This window comes from Crinia signifera, chromosome 8, assembly GCF_055691185.1.
Source record: "Crinia signifera chromosome 8, ASM5569118v1, whole genome shotgun sequence".
Classification (NCBI taxonomy): domain Eukaryota; kingdom Metazoa; phylum Chordata; class Amphibia; order Anura; family Myobatrachidae; genus Crinia; species Crinia signifera.
This window is the reverse complement of record NC_139224.1, coordinates 10,064,069-10,091,288: the sequence shown is the minus strand read 5'-3', so window position 1 is coordinate 10,091,288 and position 27,220 is coordinate 10,064,069. Positions and strand designations below refer to the sequence as shown.

The window sequence follows — 27,220 nt, the reverse complement described above, 5'->3', positions numbered from 1 at the left end:
TGCCGTGGAAAAATTCTGAAACCGTAGGTTGCCCTGATTCCAAAAAGATTGGGAACCCCTGACGTAGGGTTTTACTGTAACAATAATCATCCTCATCCTACAGATGTTTAGGATAAAGCGGCGTTATTTCATTGCTATTTTGATACAGACAGTCATGTAGAAAATATCCGCCGACGTGGTGATGTCACTGTGCTGTGGCCTTGTATGGGAATGTGCCGTACTACCGCAGTGACACTGCACACAGCCCCGCACACAGCCTGTGCTGTCTGGCCTCCTGATTCTCAGCCTCTCTGGTTGCACACTACCTGTTTAAGTCATCAGATGACAGCAGCACAATATCACACACCGCCAGAAAAACAGATGGGCCTGGTGCGCAGTTCCTCTCTGGGCCTCTAGGGGACAGTCACAAATCACTGTATCAGGTTCAGGCTCTGCAAGTGTCCTGCTAATATGTTACAAATGGCTTTAATTACCTGCAACATTGTATTTATCATCACTTGTCGCTCATCGGGTTAATCTGGAACACAAGGCACTGAGGCTGCTGCTCCCATCCATCCTTTATGACGCCCAGCTATTGGAAGAGTAGAGCACAGAGTGGGGCGCAATATCCAACATCTGGCCGAGGCCCTCAGGGCATGCTTAGACTTGTAGTTCTGCCACAGTCAACGACACACAGGCAATTCATCGTTCGACACATAGGGGTAAATGTACTAAGATGGGAGTTCTATAGAAGTTGGGAAGTTGCCCTTAGCAACCAGAGTCTACTTATTTATTTAGCATCTTCTACAAGACAAAAGATGCCATGGGAAACAGAATAGAACTCTTATACAGAACTCTCATTTTTAATAAATTTGCCCACAGGTGGATGGATACAACATATACAATTCTATTAACGTGGAGCTCTCTTATTGAAGAGTAATTAAGAAATTAACTCATTTAACTAATTTCTTATACTGTACATTTGCCTTTCAAGATCTATAGATTTCTTTGCTTTACTATGAGACAAATGACTTTTATACTACTTGCCTTCATTTCTTAAAGTAGTTTACTGCACTGAAATGTCACCATAGAAACGGTTGACCTTATTGTACCACGTCCCCTTGCATGGCTCGTTTCACTATTACCAGCCCACGTGGATGGTAAAGTCAGCATAAGTCCAAATTTATTTTACGAAAAATTGTGAATCGTGTGTCGGCCGTTGCCTTGCTAACCTATTGCTTGAGTCGTCCTTTTTGCTATTGCTGATCTTTGGCATGTTGACATTTTTACGTCGATCTATTGGCCGTTGATCTAGACCAGGGGTTCTCCAACTATTTTGCTCGGGGACCCTGTCAGACAATAAAAATTATTACAGGACCCCAGCAAGTTACCACAGAATGGCCGCCACATGTGTGGTCAGTGAAGTGACGTAACCGCTATTGTAATAGTGAGGCAGTGGGTAATAAGGGGGTGTAAAAGGGTCAAAGGGGGATGGAAGAGGGAAGCAGAGGGTGTTTACTTAATGAGTTATCCTCAGCGGCGTAGCTTTGTTTGGGGCGCCCCCCCCCCCCGCCATTAATGGGGGGGGTTCCTCCCCGCCCGTCCATCTGTCCGGCATGCCCCCGTGCCCCCTCCCCCCATTGCCGCATGCTTACCTGTCCGCGCGTCCCGGCTCCCCTCCTGGCTTCAATAAATTCTATGCAGACGGACCACGATAAAATGGCCGCCCCCATACCGCAGACAGTTTCAGAGAACAGTCTGCTTTATGGGGCGGCCATTTTATCGTGGTCCGTCTCCATAGCATTGCTTGAAGCCAGGAGGGGAGCGGGGACGCGCGGACAGGTAAGCATGCGGGGGATGGGGGGCGGGGGGATTACTATAGCACCGCAGCCCCCCCGGCGCCCCCATATGCACAGCGCCCCCCGCGCGACCGCGGGGGCTGCGGTGCTATAGTTACGCCACTGGTTATCCCCTGACCCCCCTCCACAGACACATTAATCTGATGGTCATCAACATGGAGTCGTGACCCCATGCTGAGGGGGTCGTGACCCACTTTGGGGTCAGGACCCACAGTTTGAGAACCGCTGATCTAGACATTGCTGACCTATCATTTGGATCCCGAGATAGACACTTCTACGGAGTATGGGTCATTGCGTCGACCAATCTTTGATCAAAATGCATTGGGTCGACCACTGAAGGTCGACATGGCTTAGGTTGACACGTTTTCAACATGCCATATGTCGACATGGATGGAAGGTCGACACAAGCAGTAGGTCGACAATGGCTAGGTCAACATGGGTTTTAAAAAAAATGTTGTCCCGAATGTCGACATGGACACCGTATCAGTGCACTGTGTCCCCATGCATGGCACACTATTCTATTCTCCCTCCATGCTCTAGTGGATAGTAGGGCGTGAAATACCGCCTGTTGGCACATGTCGGCTCAAAAAACCTTTTGACCATTTGACTGTCAACCTAGTCATTGTAAAGCTAATGATTGTGTCGATGTTCAACCCATATCGACCTTAGGCATGTGTCAGCCAAATGAGATCTGTGTCGGTCGGTAAAATACTTCAGTTATAGCTTATACGAGGCATCGGGACTCATATGTGTCAGGGCGGAATGTTGCTGCAGAAGTAATATCACCGCACAGATTTAATCACTCACAGACCCATCTCTGCGGAAGGAAGATGCAGAAATGGAGATTTTATTCCATCTCTGGCTGCAAGTGACAATGACAATGAGTTCCCAGCTCTGTCTCTGCGTGTGATGAATGTCGGCTTCTCAGAATATGGTAAGAAAGTTATTAAATCCAGACAGTGTTAATGAGCTAGACGGTATCTGGGGCCTCCGCCGGGAAAGGGCCTCAGATAAAGCCGAGCAGCCTCTGTATACAGCCGCCACACTAATGTGTCTTATTCATCCAGCTGAAGATCTGAAATGTGGATCTAATTCTAGGACCAAACTGCAGGAGACCTCGTTCCGTGTTACCAATTAGTCCGACCGCAGAGTGTGCCCGGGGTAGGGGGACGAGGGGACTTTATTTGAAGCAGTGAATTAGCTATTATGACAAATACAGCCTCTGCATGTGACAGATACATAGGGGAAAAAGTGGTCAGTTATCCTCACGAGGCTTGTTACTGACGCATTGCATTGCTGACATCAATGATTCACAGGAGGCCGGCAGCAACGCTTCAGAGGAGGCGGGTAGCAACGCTTCAGAGGAGGCCGGGAACAACGCTTCAGAGGAGGCCGGCAGCAACGCTTTAGAGGCCGGATGCAAAGCTTCAGAGGAGGCCAGCAGCAACGCTTCAGAGGAGGCCAATCACAATGCTTCAGAGGAGGCCAGCAGCAAAGCTTCAGAGGAGGCTGGCAGCAATGCTTCAGAGGAGGCGGGTAGCAACGCTTCAGAGGAGGCCGGGAACAACGCTTCAGAGGAGGCCGGCAGCAACGCTTTAGAGGCCGGATGCAAAGCTTCAGAGGAGGCCAGCAGCATCACTTCAGAGGAGGCGGGCAGCAACGCTTCAGAGGAGGTCAATCACAATGCTTCAGAGGAGGCCAATCACAATGCTTCAGAGGAGGCCAGCAGCAAGGCTTCAGAGGAGGCTGGCAGCAATGCTTCAGAGGAGGCCAGCAGCAACGCTTCAAAGGAGGCCGGTAGCAACGCTTCAGAGGAGGCCAGCAGCAACACTTCAGAGGAGGCCGGCAGCAGCGCTTCAGCGGAGGCTGGTAGCAATGCTTCAGAGGAGGCCGGTAGCAACGGTTCAGAGGAGGCCGGTAGCAACACTTCAGAGGAGGCTGGCAGCAACGCTTCAGAGGAGGCCGGTAGCAATGCTTCAGAGGAGGCCGTCAGCAACACTTCAGAGGAGGCCGGCAGCAACGCTTCAGCGGAGGCTGGTAGCAATGCTTCAGAGGAGGCTGGCAGCAACGGTTCAGATGAGGCCGGTAGCAACGCTTCAGAGGAGGCCGGCAGCAGCGCTTCAGCGGAGGCTGGTAGCAATGCTTCAGAGGAGGCCGGTAGCAACGGTTCAGAGGAGGCCGGTAGCAACACTTCAAAGGAGGCTGGCAGCAACGCTTCAGAGGAGGCCGGTAGCAACGCTTCAGAGGAGGCCGTCAGCAACACTTCAGAGGAGGCCGGCAGCAACGCTTCAGCGGAGGCTGGTAGCAATGCTTCAGAGGAGGCTGGCAGCAACGGTTCAGATGAGGCCGGTAGCAACGCTTCAGAGGAGGCCGGCAGCAGCGCTTCAGCGGAGGCCGGTAGCAATGCTTCAGAGGAGGCCGGTAGCAACACTTCAGAGGAGGCTGGCAGCAACGCTTCAGAGGAGGCCGGTAGCAATGCTTCAGAGGAGGCTGTCAGCAACACTTCAGAGGAGGCCGGCAGCAACGCTTTAGAGGAGGCCGTCAGCAACGCTTCAGAGGAGGCCGGCAGCAATGCTTCAGAGGAGGTCAGCAGCAACATTTCAGAGGAGGGCGGTAGCAACGCTTCAGAGGAGGGCGGTAGCAACGCTTCAGAGGAGGCCGGCAGCAACGCTTCAGAGGAGGCCGTCAGCAACACTTCAGAGGAGGCCGGTAGCAATGCTTCAGAGGAGGCTGTCAGCAACACTTCAGAGGAGGCCGGCAGCAACGCTTCAGAGGAGACCGTCAGCAACACTTCAGAGGAGGCCGGTAGCAACGGTTCAGAGGAGGCCGGTAACAACGCTTCAGAGGGGGCTGGTAGCAACGCTTCAGAGGAGGCCGGTAGAAACGCTTCAGAGGAGGCCGGCAGCAACACTTCAGAGGAGGCCGGTAACAACGCTTCAGAGGAGGCCCGCAGCAGCGCTTCAGAGGAGGCCAGTAACAACGCTTCAGAGGAGGCCCAGGCAGTATTGCACAAGGAATGCATACCACCTATTCATGATGCCCCTGTGCGTCACAGCAGGTCGCACTGGAATATAAGTCTGACCATGTGAGCCGGGATATGCGACATCATACACAGTATATATAGCGGTCTATACATCACAACAGTGTGACAGATATATGACGTGACTGTCTCATAGCAGCCGCTTGTGTCGGCATCACTACAGTCGCACCCCTGCCCATGCCACATGTGGAGGGGAATGTTGTGTCTCTCTGGTCCCTGCAGAGAAAATATTTATTTTGGATTTTACTCCTATTTTCCGAATTCCAGGGCCTCCAAGAATGTGGCTATAAATAGAGCAGATTCCTGCCAACAAGGAACCGGCATCGCTGCCCAGAGAGAGGCGGGCGGCAGCAACATCCATGTAACAGCCTGGCACCGCTCAGCCACTGCACCCCCCTGTTTATAGCCTTTTTATGAAGTACAACTATTAGGCTGGAATATACAATGTGCTGAGAGATGGGGGAAGGAAGGGGCAATAAAAACTGACGGGCTTCCTGGGAAAGGCATAATCATAACGAGCGCGGGACGTGAGGATCTCGCCTTGTTCTGTATTAGTACATGGAGAGATGCCGCAACGCTGCTGGGTTATTAAATCAATGAATCAATGTTGCAGAACTGTAGAAAGTTTACGGTTTAGATCGAACTAGGGACGGACTCGTTAATATGCTGATAAGAGGAGATGACATTTCTAATTCATATCCCTGGGTGGGTGTGGTCAGTGCCATAGATGTATGGCACTGGCCACACCCACCAACAATGGTCACACCTACATTGCACTGACCAAACCCGCACACTTTTTAAGTTGCATATGCAGCACAGGATTTTGACAACACCACACAGTAAAAAAAACTCTGTGGCTGTTGTAGAGCGAAGTCATACCGGCCTGCATTTCACTTCCAAAAACCAGGAGAAGCCCATTGGGGGTGCAGCTGACCACTTTTGTCAGTGGGGCTGGGTGCTTCTACTTATTAGGTCAAATTGATACACTTCTCATAGAAATGCATCACATTGCCACCATACTTGCCTACTTTTGAAAACTAGTTTCAGAGAGATTATAGTTGGTAATAGAATTTTGCAAAGCGCCCCATTGAGGGGGCGTGTCATGTTCCACCCAAAGGGTGTGTCTAGTTCCATAAATGGAGTGATTGTGAAATGACATTGTGAATGTGGCACCTACAGTAGAAGCGTGGGTGTGTACTGCTACATCTGAGGGGAATCTTGTAAAATGACTTATATCCAAATGTAGATGAGCCCCAAAGCAGTTAGTAAGAGCTACTATACTTGGTAACGTGCTGGGAAATGGTGCTGATGATTCAATGTAAATGTATCTATCTCTCATTCCTTTTTCCCTTAAAAATGTAACAGTGTAATGTGGGCTAGGTGACATGAGGGAGATTACTAGACTAATGAGGGAGAGAGGGAGATTGCTGCTATGTCAGGGAGTCTCCTGCAGAATGCAGGAGGGGAGGTAACTATGATGTAAGTGTAATGTGGGCTAGGTGACATGTGGGAGATTGCTAGACTAATGAGGGAGAGAGGGAGATTGCTGCTATGTCAGGGAGTCTCCTGCAGAATGCAGGAGGGGAGGTAACTATGATGTAACAGTGTAATGTGGGCTAGATGACATGAGGGAGATTGCTAGACTAATGAGGGAGAGAGGGAGATTGCTGCTATGTCAGGTAGTCTCCTGCAGAATGCAGGAGGGGGGGTAACTATGATGTAACAGTGTAATGTGGGCTAGGTGACATGAGGGAGATTGCTAGACTAATGAGGGAGAGAGGGAGATTGCTGCTATGTCAGGGAGTCTCCTGCATAATGCAGGAGGGGAGGTAACTATGATGTAACAGTGTAATGTGGGCTAGGAGACATGAGGGAGATTGCTAGACTAATGAGGGAGAGAGGGCGATTGCTGATATGTCAGGGAGTCTCCTGCAGAATGCAGGAGGGTAGGTAACTATGATGTAACAGTGTAATGTGGTGTGGTGACATGAGGGAGATTGCTAGACTAATGAGGGAGAGAGGGAGATTGCTGCTATGTCAGGGAGTCTCCTGCAGAATGCAGGAGGGGAGGTAACAATGATGTAACAGTGTAATGTGGGCTAGGTGACATGAGGGAGATTGCTAGACTAATAAGGGAGAGAGGGAGATTTCTGCTATGTCAGGGAGTCTCCTGCAGAATGCAGGAGGGGAGGTAACTATGATGTAACAGTGTAATGTGGGCTAGGTGACATGAGGGAGATTGCTAGACTAATGAGGGAGAGAGGGAGATTGCTGCTATGTCAGGGAGCCTCCTGCAGAATGCAGGAGGGGAGGTAACTATGATGTAACAGTGTAATGTGGGCTAGGTGACATGAGGGAGATTGCTAGACTAATGAGGGAGAGAGGGAGATTGCTGCTATGTCAGGGAGTATCCTGCAGAATGCAGGAGGGGAGGTAACTATGATGTTACAGTGTAATGTGGGCTAGGTGACATGAGGGAGATTGCTAGACTAATGAGGGAGAGAGGGAGATTGCTGCTATGTCAGGGGGTCTCCTGCAGAATGCAGGAGGGGAGGTAACTATGATGTAACAGTGTAATATGGGCTAGGTGACATGAGGGAGATTGCTAGACTAATGAGGGAGAGAGGGAGATTGCTGCTATGTCAGGGAGTCTCCTGCAGAATGCAGGAGGGGAGGTATTGATGTAACAGTGTAATGTGGGCCAGGTGACATGAGGGAGATTGCTAGACTAATGAGGGAGAGAGGGAGATTGCTGCTATGTCAGGGAGTCTCCTGCAGAATGCAGGAGGGGAGGTAACTATGATGTAACAGTGTAATGTGGGCTATGTGACATGAGGGAGATTGCTAGTCTAATGAGGGAGAGAGGGAGAGTGCTGCTATGTCAGGGAGTCTCCTGCAGAATGCAGGAGGGGAGGTTTTGATGTAACAGTGTAATGTGGGCTAGGTGACATGAGGGAGATTGCTAGACTAATGAGGGAGAGAGGGAGATTGCTGCTATGTCAGGGAGTCTCCTGCAGAATGCAGGAGGGGAGGTAACTATGATGTAACAGTGTAATGTGGGCTAGGTGACATGAGGGAGATTGCTAGACTAATGAGGGAGAGAGGGAGATTGCTGCTATGTCAGGGAGTCTCCTGCAGAGTGCAGGAGGGGAGGTAACTATGATGTAACAGTGTAATGTGGGCTAGGTGACATGAGGGAGATTGCTAGACTAATGAGGGAGAGAGGGAGATTGCTGCTATGTCAGGGAGTCTCCTGCAGAATGCAGGAGGGGAGGTAACTATGATGTAACAGTGTAATGTGGGCTATGTGACATGAGGGAGATTGCTAGTCTAATGAGGGAGAGAGGGAGAGTGCTGCTATGTCAGGGAGTCTCCTGCAGAATGCAGGAGGGGAGGTTTTGATGTAACAGTGTAATGTGGGCTAGGTGACATGAGGGAGATTGCTAGACTAATGAGGGAGAGAGGGAGATTGCTGCTATGTCAGGGAGTCTCCTGCAGAATGCAGGAGGGGAGGTAACTATGATGTAACAGTGTAATGTGGGCTAGGTGACATGAGGGAGATTGCTAGACTAATGAGGGAGAGAGGGAGATTGCTGCTATGTCAGGGAGTCTCCTGCAGAGTGCAGGAGGGGAGGTAACTATGATGTAACAGTGTAATGTGGGCTAGGTGACATGAGGGAGATTGCTAGACTAATGAGGGAGAGAGGGAGATTGCTGCTATGTCAGGGAGTCTCCTGCAGAATGCAGGAGGGGAGGTAACTATGATGTAACAGTGTAATGTGGGCTATGTGACATGAGGGAGATTACTAGTCTAATGAGGGAGAGAGGGAGATTGCTGCTATGTCAGGGAGTCTCCTGCAGAATGCAGGAGGGGAGGTAACTATGATGTAACAGTGTAATGTGGGCTGGGGGACATGAGGGAGGGGGCAGCCTAGGCCCAGGGTACTGCTCTTTAGCGCTGCCTACAAGAAGTGTTATGATCATGACCACACAGATATTGGAGGCCAGATGAGCTCTGGGATCATCCTCTTAAAGGTGATCCGGAACCCTTCGGTATCTGTCCTGCAGACCCCACATCACGCCTGTCGTACACAATATATATTTATGTAACTGATCCCTTCATATTGATTTAAACCACGATCCTACAATGTTCTGGAGCTACGATATTTTAGGGATACAATTTTAAAGCTATCAAGGAGAGGTTCCATTACCTGCCTTCTCTTACCCATGATTATTTTCTCTTCTCCCAAAGTTCTTTTGCATTTTTAAGGCTGCAGTATGTCCACAGTCCCAATTGTACAGGGACACAATAATTTGCAGCTGAAGGGGTTTCTCTGATAAGTTTGCAGAGCATTTCATCTCATCTCTACAGCACAGTCTGCAGAGCATCGCCCACCTGAACATAGCTTCATTTTTGTATAAAAACAACACTAATGTCACTCCTTTGATATACTATGTGTGTGTGTGTGTGTGTGTGTGTGTGTGTATATATACCCATCTGTCATCTATGTATTACTGTATGTACTGAAATCCTCCTTGCCACTGTCAACAAGAGACTGCGCAACACTTTGTACTAGACTCACAGCAGAGCATTACACAACGGGTGTACGCAGACAGGCCATGTGCAGGAAAGAACCCAGCCATGCGCTGCTTGTCACAGGTGGGACTGATTAATAACCGCCCGCCTTACAGCTCTCAATCATGCAGCCTAGGTCTGGACCCATTTATCAATCACTGTACCGCACTTGTGCCTCAGGGGGAGCAGTTGGTAAGTGAGGTCACAGCAGCCCCAGAGCCACAGCAAAGAGTCTGTGATGGATTCTCCCATTAGGAGCAGATTCATGAAAACTGGTTTCTTTCAATAATTAATTAGGAGCTGGAGTTTCAGGGTCACCCCTTGCCCCCCAACTCTGGGTATGGTGCAGAGGTGAATGTCACCCGATGTATCCTGTGTCCCCTGCACATTCTCATACAGGTAATAACTAGGGCGATAGGGCAAACAGTCATGATGTCCATCGATGGCAAAACTATTCTACATCGGTCATAAACCATCGATGATCAGGAATCACCGATGGTCGATGGCCATCCCTATCCAGAGCCGGCCACATTCCCCACCAAAGCCTGTTCATCGTACAAGTGCTACATCTGTTTACTCCACATGTGCACAAGGCTGGCTGCCAGACAATGGATGTACATAGAGAATAATGCAGAGTTACTTTCTCACTGTTCCAGAGTCCGCTCCTAAACTTGGCAGGGTTCCGGCTGGCCCGTGTGTGTCTGTAACAGGAGAACAGGGGTGGGGAGGCAATGGAGGGGCAGCCTGGAGGAAAGATTTTGGGAGCAGTCTGCGAAGTTCTGGACAAAGGCCCCAGTGTGCTGATTAACCCTTCTCCGGCTGAGACGGTGGCCAGTCCTCTCTCACACGTTACAAATGCCCGCCCGCACACCTGGCATTGGGGGTTGATGAATGGGACATTTAAATAAAAATTTAAAAAAAGAGATTCCAGTTGACATTGGCAGCCAATGCAGGCCGGCGCCGGCTTTGCTTTCACAAACGCATAGCCTGTCGCAGGGCTCTTTGTAAGACTGTATTTAATGTGTACTGGAGGCCAAGGTGCAGCCTGCAGCTGTGGTGTGAAGTTGTGAATCGGTGCTTGGAATGTGGATTCTGTGGAGTGTGCTCTGTGTTTGGCGTCTACGCTCAATGCCGGCCCTCCCCGAACCGCAGGGCCTGATCGGATGCAAGTGCCAGGGCAGATGTCTGCTGAGATTATTCCCAGACTCTCCCATCAGTAGTAGGAAGTCTGGCCTGGGGCCTCATTAGCCTTGTTGACCCCCTGGTGCTGGTGGAAGACTCCATGGGAACGGCGCAGGTGCATGCCGCTGAAAAAGGAAAATGAGAATAAACATTACTTTGTGGGATGGAGCGTAGCTTTGCGAACCAAACCCCCCATTTTTGTCAATCTGGGGGTCCCAGAGATGCTGCGCAGTCCTCAGAGAGTGGCGGCTACCTGACACTGAGGAGGAACTGGCATTTTGGTGACACCAGGGAACAGCTGTACCCCTGTAGTGACACCACTAAATCTGGGTGCTGCGGACGACCACATTTGCAGTTGCATGCCGCCCGACTCAGAATCAGGGAGGTTAGAGAGGCGCACAGTTACCTCCCCTCCTGCATTCTGCAGGAGACTCCCTGACATAGCAGCAATCTCCCTCTCTCCCTCATTAGTCTAGCAATCTCCCTCATGTCATCTAGCCCACATTACACTGTTACACCATAGTTACCTCCCCTCCTGCATTCTGCAGGAGACTCCCTGAAATAGCAGCAGTCTCCCTCTCTCCCGCATTAGTCTAGCAATCTCCCTCATGTCACCTAGCCCACATTACACTGTTACACCATAGTTACCTCCCCTCCTGCATTCTGCAGGAGACTCCCTGAAATAGCAGCAGTCTCCCTCTCTCCCGCATTAGTCCAGCAATCTCCCTCATTTCACCTAGCCCACATTACACTGTTACATCAAAGTTACCTCCCCTCCTGCATTCTGCAGGAGACTCCCTGACATAGCAGCAATCTCCCTCTCTCCCTCATTAGTCTAGCAATCTCCCTCATGTCATCTAGCCCACATTACACTGTTACATCATAGTTACCTCCCCTCATGCATTCTGCAGGAGACTCCCTGAAATAGCAGCAGTCTCCCTCTCTCCCTCATTAGTCTAGCAATCTCCCTCATGTCACCTAGCCCACATTACACTGTTACATCCTAGTTACCTCCCCTCCTGCACTCTGCAGGAGACTCCCTGACATAGCAGTAATCTCCCTCTCTCCCTCATTAGTCTAGCAATCTCCCTCATGTCACCTGCTTTGGGGCTCATCCACATTTGTATATAAGTCATTATAAAAGATTCCTCTCAGATGTAGCAGTACACACCCACGCTTCTAGGTGCCACTTTCACAATGTATTTTCACAATCTCTCCATATATGGAACTAGACACGCCCTTTGGGAGGAGCATGACACGCCCCCTCAATGGGGCACTGTGTAAAATTCTACTACCAACTATAATCTCCCTGAAACTAGTTTTCAAAAGTAGGCAAGTATGGAGAGGCGTGAGGCACAAAGTGAAGCTTGCTCTGTGGGTTGGTTTGGGGACATTAAGCAATAGGCAGCAATTAAGTGTACAGGGTTGGACCACTTTGCCCTTATAACGAGGAAGCAGTCTGTTGATTCGCTAGAAGGTAGTGAGGCAATTTTGGGGGTTTAAGCGGAGTTGGCCACAAATATTTTTTAATTACTCCCCATTATGCATCAGTTACACAAAACACAGCTCCCTGGTAACACGCAGGTAACGCCCTGTCTCACTTCTAATACGCTCACAGCGCACGCGTCATGTTCACCGGAGCAATGGATAAACCTGGTGACCACTAATGGTCACCATTCAGTCACTGCCCCCATCATCTGCAAATAATAGGGATCTGCCAAGTATATAGGGTTATGGATCATGGGGTCAAAGGTAAGTAGCTCGACAGTGTCTAGTTTGACCTCAAAAGGTCAACATGGGGAAAGGATCAGGACAAACAAAAAGGTCGACAGGGAAATGATAAAAAGGTTGACATGAGTTTTTGAATTTTTTTCCCAATTTGTACATTGAGCACGTGAACCCCCAATGTGTCCCCTGCTTCTTGCATCTGCACACACTTTACCGTTCCCAATCGTAGTCTCTGTGGATTTTAAAGTACAACGTTAAAAAAAAAAAAATGTGAAAAACTTAAGTGAACATTTGCGCATGTCGACCTTTTTTCTTATGTTGACCTATTGTCTGTCCCCGTCTGCCGGTCCGCACATCGCCGCCCTCCTCCAGCACTCGCCATCTAGGGGGATCTAGCGAGCGATCAGCAAGGCTGAGTGCGGCTACTTCTGTATGCCTGTATTCATCGCAACCACTGAGTAAGTCCTGGGCTACGCGGTGGCTGCGATGAGTTGCGGCAATGTAAAAATAATTTGATGGTGAGCCTGTTGCGATGGGTTTTGGACAACATCACCGGGAGCCGCACGTGCCAGGGATATACGGCCGTCGGTGCCCAGGTAGCCCACACTGATCATTTCTCAGTCTTGTCCACAAATAATTGTAATTCCAATTCCTTTAAAGGAAGAACTGTGACTGGTCCAGGAAGCCGCACAGCCCGCGAGTGCGGCTGATGGAGGCAGACAGTGTGAATCAGGCATTCCTGGGCTCACTCATCCAGCCTGGGTGTTCCCTGCTCCAGCAGAATGACACAGCCAGCCCCCAGCCCCATTGGCTGTACAATGTTCCTGAGGCCGGGGATTGGCTGGCGGAGTTCTCTGAGGACTTTCAGCTCTCTGATAAAGTTGCCTGGATCAGTCTGTCCTGCTGGAGCTCAGAGCGGAGCTGTACAAGGTGGGAGGTGAGGAGATGGAGCTCAGCGCTGGGATGCAGAGGGTGAGTGTGTGCTCTCGGGCACACTGGGAGATGCCCAGATACATGGATTTAATAATGTCTTGGCAAATTGTGTGTGTGTGTGTGTGTGTGTGTGTGTGTGTGTGTGTGTGTGTGTGTGTGTGTGTGTATACATTGTATACAGTGAGTGGACAAAAAGTGGTTCTCTGGCTGTTGTGGAACCACAAGTCCCAGCATGATCTGACAGAAACACAGACCTGTGAAACTACAAGCTCCAGCATGCCTTGTCATCAGCTATGCTAATGCAGATATAAACAAACTGTGGCTCTCCAGCTGCTGTGGAACTACAAGCTCCAGCATGCCTTGTCATAAACTATGCTAATGCAGATATAAACAAATTGTGGCTCTCCAGCCGCTGTGGGACTATAAGTTGCAGCATGCCCTGCCACAAAGTATGCTAAAGCAGATTTAGACAAAAATGGTGCCTCTCCACTTGCTGTGGGACTACAAGTCCCATCATTCCCACAGCCAGAGTACATCACTCCTCATTGTGCATTACTTAGTAATATTGATATTCAGTAAACTAACAACTATTATGCCCTGGAAGTGTCATATATAACTACAAATGTGACTGCAGAGAGTTAGGGGTGAAGTTACTACAGCTTCTAAAAATGAAAATGAGTAGATTAGATTCTGTCTAACATTTTCTAGAATGCAAAAGAGGATTGACAGACGTAGGATGAAATGTGATAGGATGAGAGATGCAGAAAGTGAGAGATTTGGTGAGAAATCTCCAGCTTTTTTTAAAGCGGCAATCCTCTACCCTGCAAAATCAAACTGGTTGTGTAAATGATTGCCGCTTTTAACATGACTGGAGATTTCTTACCAAATCTCTCACTTTCTGAATCTCTCATCCTATTAAATCCCCCCCCCCCCCCCCCCGCCCCCATAATGTGATTGGCTGCTATGGCAACATCACCTATTTTCCTTTTAGACACTTTAGTAAATCATAATGTTCCCCTTTCTGCCTCTGTCACAAGTCCTTTCTGTACTGTACAAATACATTATGCAACATTGTACTTGTAATATCGTAGAGATTCTCTGTGTGCTGCGTGTATGGTCCTCGGTGCACTACAACTCTCATCATAACCTGATCACAGACCAAACAGACCGCAGCAATATTTAAATGATGTATTATCATATTGGTAATTGGGTCGGCGGATGTGTATGGGCACCTTACTGTATAATTGCCCCTGTAGGCACACGATTTTCCTTATATCAGGCACATAATAACCTACATAGAAGGGTATTTTTGGGAAGACAAATTCTGTGTAGTTAAATGTTGTCATTTGTACCCCACTGCTGTCATCAAGCGCATCCACTGGGTAACAATTATGTAAAACGGACAGGAAAAAAAAATGCTGTAACCCATAGCAACCACATTTTAGCTGCCATTTTCCTAGCACTGGTCAGAAAATGAAGGCAAATGCCTGGTTGGCTGCAGCAGGTCACCTGACAGCTCCACTGTTTGCAAGTATCATAAAGCCGTTTGGTTAGGTGCAGATAGTATAATGAAACATCTGATTGGTTGCTATGGGCAACACGACACTTATCCCTTACACCAATTTCTACAGATATCCAACCATTGGATGTTATTCCCTAACAACTAATACTGTATGCAGTTACTCTTAGCAACCAATCAGAAATGACTCAGTCCAAGACAGCCAATGAAATTGAACACCCTACTGGCTGTTGTGTGCTTGTGTTAGTTGTGTACTGTACATCAGTGATCAGAGGAAACCGTTTCCACGCCAAGATCATTCCACTTGTTGTAACAGGTGTGCTAATACCTCCGGGGTAGCCATCCCTCTCATTCCCATTACCACAAACCTGGTAAATATGCAGACAAACTGGATTTGGCGCAGGCTTCGCTTGTACAGGGTGTTCTCCAAAACACAGCAGGTAGCCCCACCCAGTCTGCAAACAGCTGTTATCAATGGGGATCTGGTGCCTAAATCAGGGAGCAGACTGCTCGGTAAGGAGAACCTCAGGCCACACAAACAGCGCTCACATGCAGTGTGACGCAAGACTAGGCGACCTGAGTGTGTTCTTCCAGAGATGCTGGGAGTTATAGTGCAGCCAAACACGGATGCAGCTAAACAGATGAGAAACTATTTCTGCCCCCAGGGTAAAAGGATAAAAAGGTTTTTTTTCTCTCTCTCTCTCTCTCTCTCTTTGGGTGGCGATACCCTATAGAAGCCTATGGGCTTCTTTTCGCTGCAAACCCACCGCCTCCGCCGACTCCTCTCTCCCCCTCCCTCCGGCTTACCTTGCTGCAGGTCCTCCTGGACCCGGAAGATAAGCCCCTCCTCCCCCTAGTCCTTCCGGCTGCAGGGGGGAGGAGGAGGCACCGGCGACAGCCATGTTGAGCTGTCCCGGCATGAGGGGAGGAGGTGGCGCCAGGGAGGTGACGGAGACCCCCCGCACCCCACATTACAGGTACCGCGGGGGACCTCCGTCACCGCACCACGATGCCAGCTGCATATGTTCGTACATATGCGCTGGACCACTAGAGGCCATTCAACTGACCAAATTACTCCTTTGTGTGCTAAAATATGTCATAACAGAACGTGAAAGCAATTTTTGCAGGGACACTGGTCTGTTTCAAACTTGCTGGGTATGGAGAGGGGGAGCTGTGAGGACAGAGATTGAAGTAAAGGAACATTGCAGAAGGCGTGGTTTTGACTGGCTTTTATCTAGTGTTCTATAATTTGCAACAACTTCCAGATATGCCACCACCACTGTGGATGACAGTCAATAGGTCGACACCAAAAGGCAGACAAGCAAAAGGTCCACATGACCGTGTCAGCACATAAAAAGGTTGACATGAGTTTTCAGAGTTTTTTGTGCCTTAATCGACACCTGTCAACATGGAACGCCAATTAGTGTAGTGCTTAACCTTGCTGCCGCTGGGCTCGGCACTTATTACCATTCGCAGTCGCGGTCCGCGTATATCGGAAAGCATGAAAAGTTCAAAACAAAGAAAAAAATTGTGAAACACTATTGTGGACTTTACATGTGTCGATCATTGCCATGTCGAGACTATCCCACCAAGAAACGGGATCGTCCCACAAAAAACTGGGACTGTATGGAGGTATGTGTAAATGCAGTTAGTTTGCGACTTTATGCCAAGTAACAAGATTCAGCTGACAGTACTGTCCAGCCAGTGCAATGCTTCATATAATAAGTGACCAGTTAATAATAATATGAAACGTGACGGGGACTGAGTTAAAGTCTACACCACACGTGAGTTCCTGAGTCTTCTGGTGAATATCTCCGATCTGTATAAATTCCCAGTAATGTAGCAAAGTTCAGTAATGTGAATAAACAGCGTTTGTGGCGCTGCGAGGAGGGGGCGGGATGGAGTTGGCTGGTGCTCTCTGCCAGTTATTACCAAGAAATTGGTTCCAGATGAAAATCTCGAGGCTGCGTTCCTCTCTCTGCCCAGGCTGCGGTCCTACACATAGATGTTATTGTGACAGAAAGTTGCAGAACTACTTTCATAAAGTAAATCTATTGATATATCGTTCGCAGACCGGCGAGTGCATTCACAGACTGATATCGATATATCGGTACATCTGACTGCGAGTACGGACAATTGGTCATCCGCAGCCATTAATGAGTGTGATGTCACAGGTGGGCAGCCATTTTTAAATGACTCTGCTGGGTAATTCCATACTTGAAAAGGATCTAGGAGTCCAAATAGACAGCAAACTAGGATGTAGTGCCCATTGTAATGTAGCTACAAAAAAGGCCAACAAAATTCTGGCATGTATTAAGAGGGGAATGGAAACCAGGGACTCGAGGGTAATTATGCCACTGTATAAAGCATTGGTGAGACCTCACCTCGAGTACAGAGTACAGTTCTGGGCCCCACACTATAAAAAGGACATCATAGAATTAGAAAAAGTCCAAAGGCGAGCAACAAAGCTTATTAGGGGAATGGAGAATTTAAGCTACGGGGAGAGATTAAGCAATTTGGGACTATTTACATTAGAAAAGAGACGTTAAAGGGGGGACATGCTCAACATGTACAAGTATATCAAGGGCCAATATAAGGAACTGTCACACACCCTATTTTCTACTAGAAAGGAATCTAGGACGCGAGGGCATGAGTATAGATTAGAAGAAAAAAGATTTCATTCAGCTAGTAGAAAGAATTTCTTTACGGTCAGAACAGTCAAACTCTGGAACTCTCTTCCCAGAGAGGTGGTAACGGCTGGCTCATTAAATGCGTTCAAGGCAAAGTTGGACAAACATTTACTGGAGAAAAACATCCATGGGTACAAATAAGAAATATAATCTGTCTGTAAAATACCAGAACCTACCAAATCAGCAATGGATATCTATACCAGGTTGAACTAGATGGACACAAGTCTTTTATAAGCCTTACCTACTATGTAACTATGTAATGCTGACCACACATCAGACCAACTTTCCTTTAACCATCCAACTAGTTGGTTGGACTAAAAATCTGGTACTGTTGGGGGTAAATGCCAATCAGCAATTACTCAGGAGAATGGACAAAAACAGTCAGGGAAATTGTTTCAATCAAATAGGTACATGGTCTGAGTGACAGTTTTTGTCCATTTTCCAGATTTGGGAAACAAATGACTTCATTACAAATTATATTGCTCCTATCCAGTACCAGGTTTTTATTCCATCCAACCAACTAGTTGGATGGTTGGAGGAAAGTTGGTCTGATGTGTGGCCAGCATAACATACAGTATCTGGTGGCGGATTGGTCCAGTACGTCTGTATGTACAAGATAGTTTGTGCATACACCTGGCAGTTCAGTCGGTTTGCTGATACCCAGCCTATGATAATAATGTTTAGCACCTTTAGTGATAACAGTATATTAATAAAAATAAACAGTAAATCCATGTATTTCTTACTGGTAAATTACTTTATAAGCGAATAAATATTACGGCACTGCTGCAGAACCTCTTTATAAGCATGGTATGTAATGGTGCGTCCGAGATCAACGTGTACATCAGCGTTTCCCAACCTTGGTCCTCAAGTCAATAATGGTCCAGGGTTTATGTTTAGCCATTACAGGTGACTTCATTAGTACCTCCGTTATACAGATTTAAGCATCTGTGCTCAAATCTGGATATCCTTAAAACCAGGACTGTAGTGTGCCTTGAAGGCCGAGGAAACACTGCTGTGATTGCTCATCCCAAAATTCACGTAAATGTGTCATTGCAACTTAATACCTCCCAACATGACGCTCTCCAGGAGGGACACATTGCTCTGTTTCTGGACGGCCCTCTTTGTGTATGATTGCCATCACCTGTTTTGAACAGGCTATAGCTGCCCATACACGCTGCTTTCCGTGCTGTACTAGCACGGATCGCATTGCATTGCATTGCCTGTGCATACGTTGTGCATGCAATGCGATGCAATGTGATGAAACCTAAGTACAAAAAGTATGTGCAAGCACATACTTTTTGTACTGTGCGATGAGGTGCCGCGGGAGCGCGCACAGGGCCGGCGCCACCACTAGGCAAATCTAGGCATTTGCCTAGGGCGCCGGCCACTGGAGGGCGGCATTTTGCCCCCCCCCCGTGCCGCCCGGGTACCTGTCCTGCGGCGCTGTGTATTTAAAGCTGGCGGCGGAGGCAGCGGGGGTCCCTGCAGTCCATTAGAAATAACGAGCGCTATCCGCCGGGCTATGCGGAATCGCTTCTGTTGTGAAAACACTGGCAGCACGGCGCACGCTGATCTCAGCCAATCAGCGTGCTGCCAGTGTTTTCACAACAGAAGCGCTTCCGCATAGCCCGGCGGATAGCGCTCATTATTTCTAATGGACTGCAGGGACCCCCGCTGCCTCCGCCGCCAGCTTTAAATACACAGCGCCGCAGGACAGGTACCCCCTCCCCCGGCACCGAACAGCGCCACAGGACAGGTACCCCCCTCCCCCGGCACCGGACAGCGCCGCAGGACAGGCACCCCCCTCCCCCGGCATCGGACAGCGCAGCAGGAAGGTACCCCCCCTCCCCCGGCACCGGGGCGCCCCCACCCCGACTCGCCTGGGGCGCTCCGGTGCCTTGCACCGGCCCTGAGCGCGCATCTCAAAGCACACATCGGGTCAGCACTCATAGCAGCGTGTATGGGCTGCTGAAGACCTAATAAAGGTTTCTCAACACAGGTGATGGCAATCATTAATTAAGAGGGAAGTCCAGGAGTAGAGGACTCTGTCCCTCCTGGAGAGGGTCATGTTGGGAGGTATGATACATGGAGGGAAGTCCAGGAGTAGAGGACTCTGTCCCTCCTGGAGAGGGTCATGTTGGGAGGTATGCAACTTTATTAACAACTTCACAAATGATTTTTTGCTGTGAAAATCCGCTCATAAATTGTTTTCGTTTGTTTTGTGTAAAAAGTCTTTTTGAATAAAATTATATAAATATTTGATTAAAAAAATAATCATAGGGTTGTTTTACGCCCAACCCTCACCCCCCTGTGTCCAAAGACCCCATTGTAAAATTACTTCCCACTCCGGCATAAATTTACTAAGATGGAAGTTCTATTTCACACTGGATATTGCTATGGGCAACCAATCAGAATCTACTTATTTATTTATTTAGCACCTTCTAGAAGATAATACATTGAATCTGTTTGGTTTCCCATAGCAACATCCCATGTAAAATAGAACATCCCACATCCCCTCACATATGACCGATAGTAGGAGAAGTCATTTGATGGTCAAACCACGACCACCGGCACTGGGGCCTAATTCGGAATGCAACGAGCGATCCTGAATTGACCCCTCCTTAGAGGTAAATTTCCTAAAGTTTCTAATTATAAAGAGATTATATTTTCCATGGCAACCAATCAGATTCTGTCTACCATTTTTTAGGATGCAGTAGAGAAATAAACAGACAGGCATAATTGGTTGCTATGGGCAACATCGTTTTTTTTTTTTTTTAAAAAGCTTTAGGAAATGTATGACTTACAAGAGATGGTCCCAACTATTTCATCCCCCCTTGTATCCTCCTGTCCCCCCATCCCTCCCGTATTGCAGAGCAGAGTTTGGGATCGTCAATCTCACCCGCTGCAGCCAATAACCATTGGTGAACTGGGCAGAGGATCTATGTTCCCCTCATCGCACTTTTAATTCTGGTCAATCATTTGAAAACGCTTTTGGAGAACTGACACAATTCGGGGGGGGGGGGGGGGTAAAAATGACATACCAATACTAGCCATCAATGGTCATCTCTATTTTAAATAACCAGGTTCCTCCATGCCAGCCACCTAAACCTCCCCAGATCTCCAGGAGAACAGCTACCAAACATTAGGGGTTGTAGCTATCATGACACTTTAACCCCTTACTGTCCACTTAATGCTGGCACACATGGGCATTAAACTTCTGCTCCCTAGTCATACAGAACCCAAGAAAAGAACCCAGATGTTCTGGTCCTGTCAATCACCAGCTCAGTCATTTCCAGGCTGCTGCGCGGTGTGCAAGCAGGATGGGTACAGTTCAGAAGATCCCCCACAGTTTGAATGCTCAGCTCTTGATTGTTCCCAAATGGTATGTTTGAGTGAGGAAATAGTCAAAAATAGATTACAGAACCTAAATAATAACAAATATCCTCATCTGTCATAGCACTACCATTATATCTGATATTCAATGAATCAATTAAATCGGGGATGGTACCAAGGGACTGTCGCATATCTAACGTAGTGCCAATATGAAAGAGAGGTAGCAAAACTAACCCTGAAAATTATAGGCCGGTCAGCCTTACATCCATTGTGGGGAAAATATTAGAAGGAATAAAAAGAGAAAGTATCCAAAATTTCTTAGAACAGGAGAAGTAAGGCTCAGTATGGGTTCGTCAAAATTGATCATGTCAGACTAATTTAATTAGCTTTTATGAGGAAGTCAGTAGGGGACTGGACTTAGGGAAATCTGTTGATGTAATACTTCTTGATTTTGCTAAAGCTTATGACACGGTACCTCATAAAAGGTTATTAATAAGACTAGGTAACTTAGGGGTAGGGGATAGAATTTGAAATTGGATTTAAAACTGGTTGCACAATCGGGGACAGACAGTGGTGTAAGGTCCAAAGTCCAAAGTGGAGTCCCGCAATATTGAGACCCACCTTGATTAATATATTCATTAATGATATAGGAAATGACAAAGTAAGTAAGATTGCAATAGTTGTGGATGCTACACTACAAAGTGACTTAATGAAACTGGAAAGGTGAGCGGAAAAATGAAAAAATGCAGTTTAACGTTGAAAATGTAAAGTTATTAATTACGAGAACAAAAATAAGCAAGCTACTTATAGGTTAAATGGAGTCAACATGTGGAATTCCACAGTGGAGAAGGATGTAGGGGTCATTATAGATGATAAATTGGGTAATAATGCACACTGCTCAAGTGCAGCAGCAAAAGCAAACAGGACACTGGCATGCATTAAAGGGGGAATGGATTCAAGGAATGCCAATGTGATAGTGCCACTTTACAAGGCATTGGTTAGACCACACTTGGAATAATGTGTTTAGGTCTGGGCACCGCACCTTAAAACATGATTGCCATCACCTGTGGGGAGCTGGGTAATTGATAAGAAAGTTGTCACCACAGGTGTTGGCAATCATACATTAGAAAGGAAGCCCAGGAGCAGAGCATTGTGTCCTCCTGGAGAGGGGCATGCTGGGAGGTATGGATAACGTATGATTGCCAGCACCTGTGGGGAGCTAGGTAACTGATAAGAAAGTTGTCACCACAGGTGATGGCAATCATACATTACCAGGGAAGTCCAGGAACAGAGCATTGTGTCCTCCTGGAGAGGGGCATGCTGGGAGGTATGGATAATGTATGATTGCCAGCACCTGTGGGGAGCTAGGTAACTGATAAGAAAGGTGTCACCACAGGTGCTGGCAATCATACATTACCAGGGAAACCCAGGAACAGAGCATTGTGTCCTCCTGGAGAGGGGCATGCTGGGAGGTATGGATAATGTATGATTGCCAGCACCTGTGGGGAGCTAGGTAACTGATAAGAAAGGTGTCGCCACAGGTGCTGGCAATCATACATTACCAGGGAAGTCCAGGAACAGAGCATTGTGTCCTCCTGGAGAGGGGCATGCTGGGAGGTATGGATAATGTATGATTGTCAGCACCTGTGGGGAGCTAGGTAACTGATAAGAAAGGTGTCGCCACAGGTGCTGGCAATCATACATTACCAGGGAAGTCCAGGAACAGAGCATTGTGTCCTCCTGGAGAGGGGCATGCTGGGAGGTATGGATAATGTATGATTGCCAGCACCTGTGGGGAGCTAGGTAACTGATAAGAAAGGTGTCACCACAGGTGCTGGCAATCATACATTACCAGGGAAACCCAGGAACAGAGCATTGTGTCCTCCTGGAGAGGGGCATGCTGGGAGGTATGGATAATGTATGATTGCCAGCACCTGTGGGGAGCTAGGTAACTGATAAGAAAGGTGTCACCACAGGTGCTGGCAATCATACATTACCAGGGAAGTCCAGGAACAGAGCATTGTGTCCTCCTGGAGAGGGGCATGCTGGGAGGTATGGATAATGTAGGATTGCCAGCACCTGTGGGGAGCTAGGTAACTGATAAGAAAGCTGTCACCACAGGTGCTGGCAATCATACATTACCAGGGAAACCCAGGAACAGAGCATTGTGTCCTCCTGGAGAGGGGCATTCTGGGAGGTATGGATAATGTATGATTGCCAGCACCTGTGGGGAGCTAGGTAACTGATAAGAAAGGTGTCACCACAGGTGCTGGCAATCATACATTACCAGGGAAACCCAGGAACAGAGCATTGTGTCCTCCTGGAGAGGGGCATGCTGGGAGGTATGGATAATGTATGATTGCCAGCACCTGTGGGGAGCTAGGTAACTGATAAGAAAGGTGTCACCACAGGTGCTGGCAATCATACATTACCAGGGAAGCCCAGGAGCAGAGCATTGTGTCCTCCTGGAGAGGGGCATGCTGGGAGGTATGGATAATGTATGATTGTCAGCACCTGTGGGGAGCTGGGTAACTGATAAGAAAGGTGTCAGCACAGGTGCTGGCAATCATACATTACCAGGGAAGTCCAGGAACAGAGCATTGTGTCCTCCTGGAGAGGGGCATGCTGGGAGGTATGGATAATGTATGATTGCCAGCACCTGTGGGGAGCTAGGTAACTGATAAGAAAGGTGTCACCACAGGTGCTGGCAATCATACATTACCAGGGAAGTCCAGGAACAGGGCATTGTGTCCTCCTGGAGAGGGGCATGCTGGGAGGTATGGATAATGTATGATTGCCAGCACCTGTGGGGAGCTGGGTAACTGATAAGAAAGGTGTCACCACAGGTGCTGGCAATCATACATTACCAGGGAAGTCCAGGAACAGAGCATTGTGTCCCTGAAGGAGATGACCAGGTAGGAAACCCTGATCTAGCACTAGCATGGAGATGGCTTAAAAAACCCAGCAGTGGCTGCTGTAGGTGACAGGCCCATGCTAAATAATATTTGACTGGCACCAGAGATGCTTTCATTACCCTGACACACTTAAAAGATCAACATGCTGCAAAGTACAATAATATCGGATTTCGTGCCAAGCCTTTAGCTGAGCATACCGCTCCCTCGCCTCTTCCATCTTAGGTAAATACCCATATACTAATGACAGCAGCGCAAACGGCCTCGATGGCTCTGCCGCTGCAATGTTCTGTTATTCCATCCGCACTGCGGTGCCAGGTCTGTCGCAGAGGATTTATTTATGCCATCAGCACAGTGACACACTGACCGCCTTTCTGCTCCGTCCCAGGGCTGGGGAAGTCGGTGCAACGCGGCTGCAGATGTGATTGGCGCAGAAATTCTTAAAATGGGTCATTAGAGGTTTGTTTTTTTATAACAACCCAATTTTTGTGTTAGGGCCTGATTCTGGTTCACTCCCAAAAGCAAACTCTTTCTTTAATGGACAAAACCATGCTGCACGGCAGGTGGGGCAGATGTAACATGTGCAGAGAGAGAGTTAGATTTGGGTGGGGTTTGTACTTCAAACTGATATCTAAATTGCAGTGTTACTTTACAATAATGCAGCCAGTGTTTACCCTGCACAGAAACAAAATAACACCCAAATGTAACTCTGGGCCTTATTCTAGTTCACTCTTAGAGGCAAATTCCTTCTTAGCTGGACAAAACCCATGTGCACTGCAGGTGGGGCAGATGTAACATGTGCAGAGACAGTTAGCTTTGGGTGAGTTATTTTGTTTCTGTGCAGGGTAAATACTGACTGCTTTATTTTTACACTGCAATATAGATCTCACTTTGAAGAAAAACCCCACCCAAAGCTAACTGTCTCTGCACATGTTACATCTGCCCCACCTGCAGTGCACATGGTTCTGTCCAGCTAAGAAGGAATTTGCCTCTAAGAGTGAACTAGAATAAGGCCCTCTCTCTGCACGTTACATCTAGGCAGAGCAGTGCCCATTAAAGAATGAGTTTACTTTTGCAAGTGAACTAGAATCAGGCCCTTAGTGTCTAACCCAGGCATGTCCAAACTGTGGCCCTCCAGCTGTATCATACCTTCCAACATGACCCTCTCTCCAGGAGGGACACAATGCTCTGTTTCTGGACATCCCTCTTAATTTATGATTGCCATCACCTGTTTTATTTGCTCAGAAATGTTTTTCAACACAGGTGATGGTGATCCTAAAGTCCAGGAACAGAGCATCGTGTCCCTCCTGGAGAGGGTCATGCATGGTTTCCTACCTGACCCTCTTCATGAGGGAGAAAATGCTCTGCTCCTGGACTTCCCTGGTAAAGTAGGATTGCCATCACCTGTGGTGACACCTTTCTTATCAATTACCTAGCTCCCCACAGGTGCGTGCAATCATACATTATCCATACCTCCCAGCATGCCCCTCTCCAGGAGGGACACAATGCTCTGCTCCTGGACTTCCCTGGTAATGTATGATTGCCATCACCTGTGGTGACACCTTTCTTATCAATTACCTAGCTCCCCACAGGTGATGGCAATCATACATTATCCATACCTCCCAGCATGACCCTCTCCAGGAGTACACAATGCTCTGCTCCTGGACTTCCCTGGTAATGTATGATTGCCATAACCTGTGGTGACACCTTTCTTATCAATTACCTAGCTCCCCACAGGTGATGGCAATCATATATTATCCATACCTCCCAGCATGCCCCTCTCCAGGAGGACACAATGCTCTGCTCCTGGACTTCCCTGGTAATGTATGATTGCCATCACCTGTGGTGACACTTTTCTTATCAGTTACCTAGCTCCCCACAGGTGATGGCAATCATACATTATCCATACCTCCCAGCATGCCCCTCTCCAGGAGGACACAATGCTCTGTTCCTGGGCTTCCCTGGTAATGTATGATAGCCATCACCTGTGGTGACACCTTTCTTATCAGTTACCTAGCTCCCCACAGGTGATGGCAATCATACATTATCCATACCTCCCAGCATGCCCCTCTCCAGGAGGATACAATGCTCTGCTCCTGGGCTTCCCTGGTAATGTATGATTGCCATCACCTGTGGTGACACCTTTCTTATCAATTACCTAGCTCCCCACAGGTGCTGGCAATCCTACATTATCCATACCTCCCAGCATGCCCCTCTCCAGGAGGACACAATGCTCTGTTCCTGGGCTTCCCTGGTAATGTATGATTGCCAGCACCTGTGGTGACACCTTTCTTATCAATTACCTAGCTCCCCACAGGTGATGGCAATCATACATTAAGGGCAAGATGTACTAATGCTGGCCACACATCAGACCAACTTTCCGCCAACCATCCAACTAGTTGGTTGGATGGAATAAAAATCTGGCACTGGATGGGAGCAAATGTCAAAGAGCAATTTGCTCATAAAGCCAGGAAAATGGACAAAAACCTTCTGTGAAATTATTTAAATCAAACAGACACAACGACGTTACTTTGTCTGAGCGACAGGTTTTGTCTATTTCCAGATTTTCGGAGCAAATTACTGAATTTCAAATTACATTTGCTCCAATCCAGTACCAGATTTTTATTCCAACCAATTAGTTGGATGGTTGGGTGAAAGTTGGTCTGATGTGTGGTCAGCATTAGCTGCAAAAAGTGATAAAATGGAGAGTGATAAACAACCAGCCAATCAGCTTCTACCTTTCATGTTTCAAACACTGCCTGTGACATGATAGATAGAAGCTGATTGGTTGGTGGTTTATCACTCACCATTTTATCACTTTTCAAGCTTACATACCTCCCAACTTGTGTCCGGATGAAATAGGGACACTCGCGCGGCTTCGCGCGCGAGCGCCCGAAAAGGGGGCGGGGTGTATGCAAATGAGGGCACGGTTTATGCTAATTAGCCGTGCCCTCATTTTCATACGAGAATAGACGCTGTGCGCATGCGCACAGCGTCTATTCTACTACATTGGGGGGTCTCCCAACTGCCACCCCCAGCAGCGGGACAATGCCTGCCGCGGGTGGGACGTCGGGACAGGACCCGAAAATCGGGACTGTCCCGACGGAATCGTGACAGTTGGGAGGTATGAGCTTAGTACATCTGGCCCTAAGAGAGAAGTCCAGGAGCAGAGCATTGTGGCCCTTCTGGAGAGGGTCGTGTTGGGAGGTATGTACTGGTAATATTCTCTGCACCAGGTCAGAGTACTGGGAATATGCTCTGCACCAGGTCAGGGTACTGGTAATATGCTCTGCACCAGGTCAGGGTACTGGGAATATGCTCTGCACCAGGTCAGAGTACTGGGAATATGCTCTGCACCAGGTCAGGGTACAGGGAATATGATCTGCACCTGGTCAGGGTACTGGGAATATGCTCTGCACCAGGTCAGGGTACTGGGAATATGCTCTGCACCAGGTCAGGGTACTGGGAA

At 48.2% G+C, this 27,220-nt stretch overlaps 1 protein-coding gene across 2 annotated transcripts in view; it reads left to right on the top strand.

Annotated features, from left to right (window-relative positions):
* The first annotated feature begins 2,637 nt into the window (after nt 1-2,637).
* The window catches only part of LMCD1 (LIM and cysteine rich domains 1), a 52,632-nt gene continuing 28,049 nt past the window's right edge, over nt 2,638-27,220 (top strand). The window contains exon 1 of one of the 2 annotated variants that reach the window (XM_083155737.1): nt 2,638-2,772. In XM_083155737.1, coding sequence (XP_083011863.1) covers nt 2,752-2,772 — 21 coding nt within the window. In that variant the 5' untranslated portion in view covers nt 2,638-2,751. Of the gene's footprint in view, nt 2,773-13,206; nt 13,337-27,220 lie in introns of those variants that run through there. The other variant, XM_083155736.1, reaches the window with a different exon arrangement.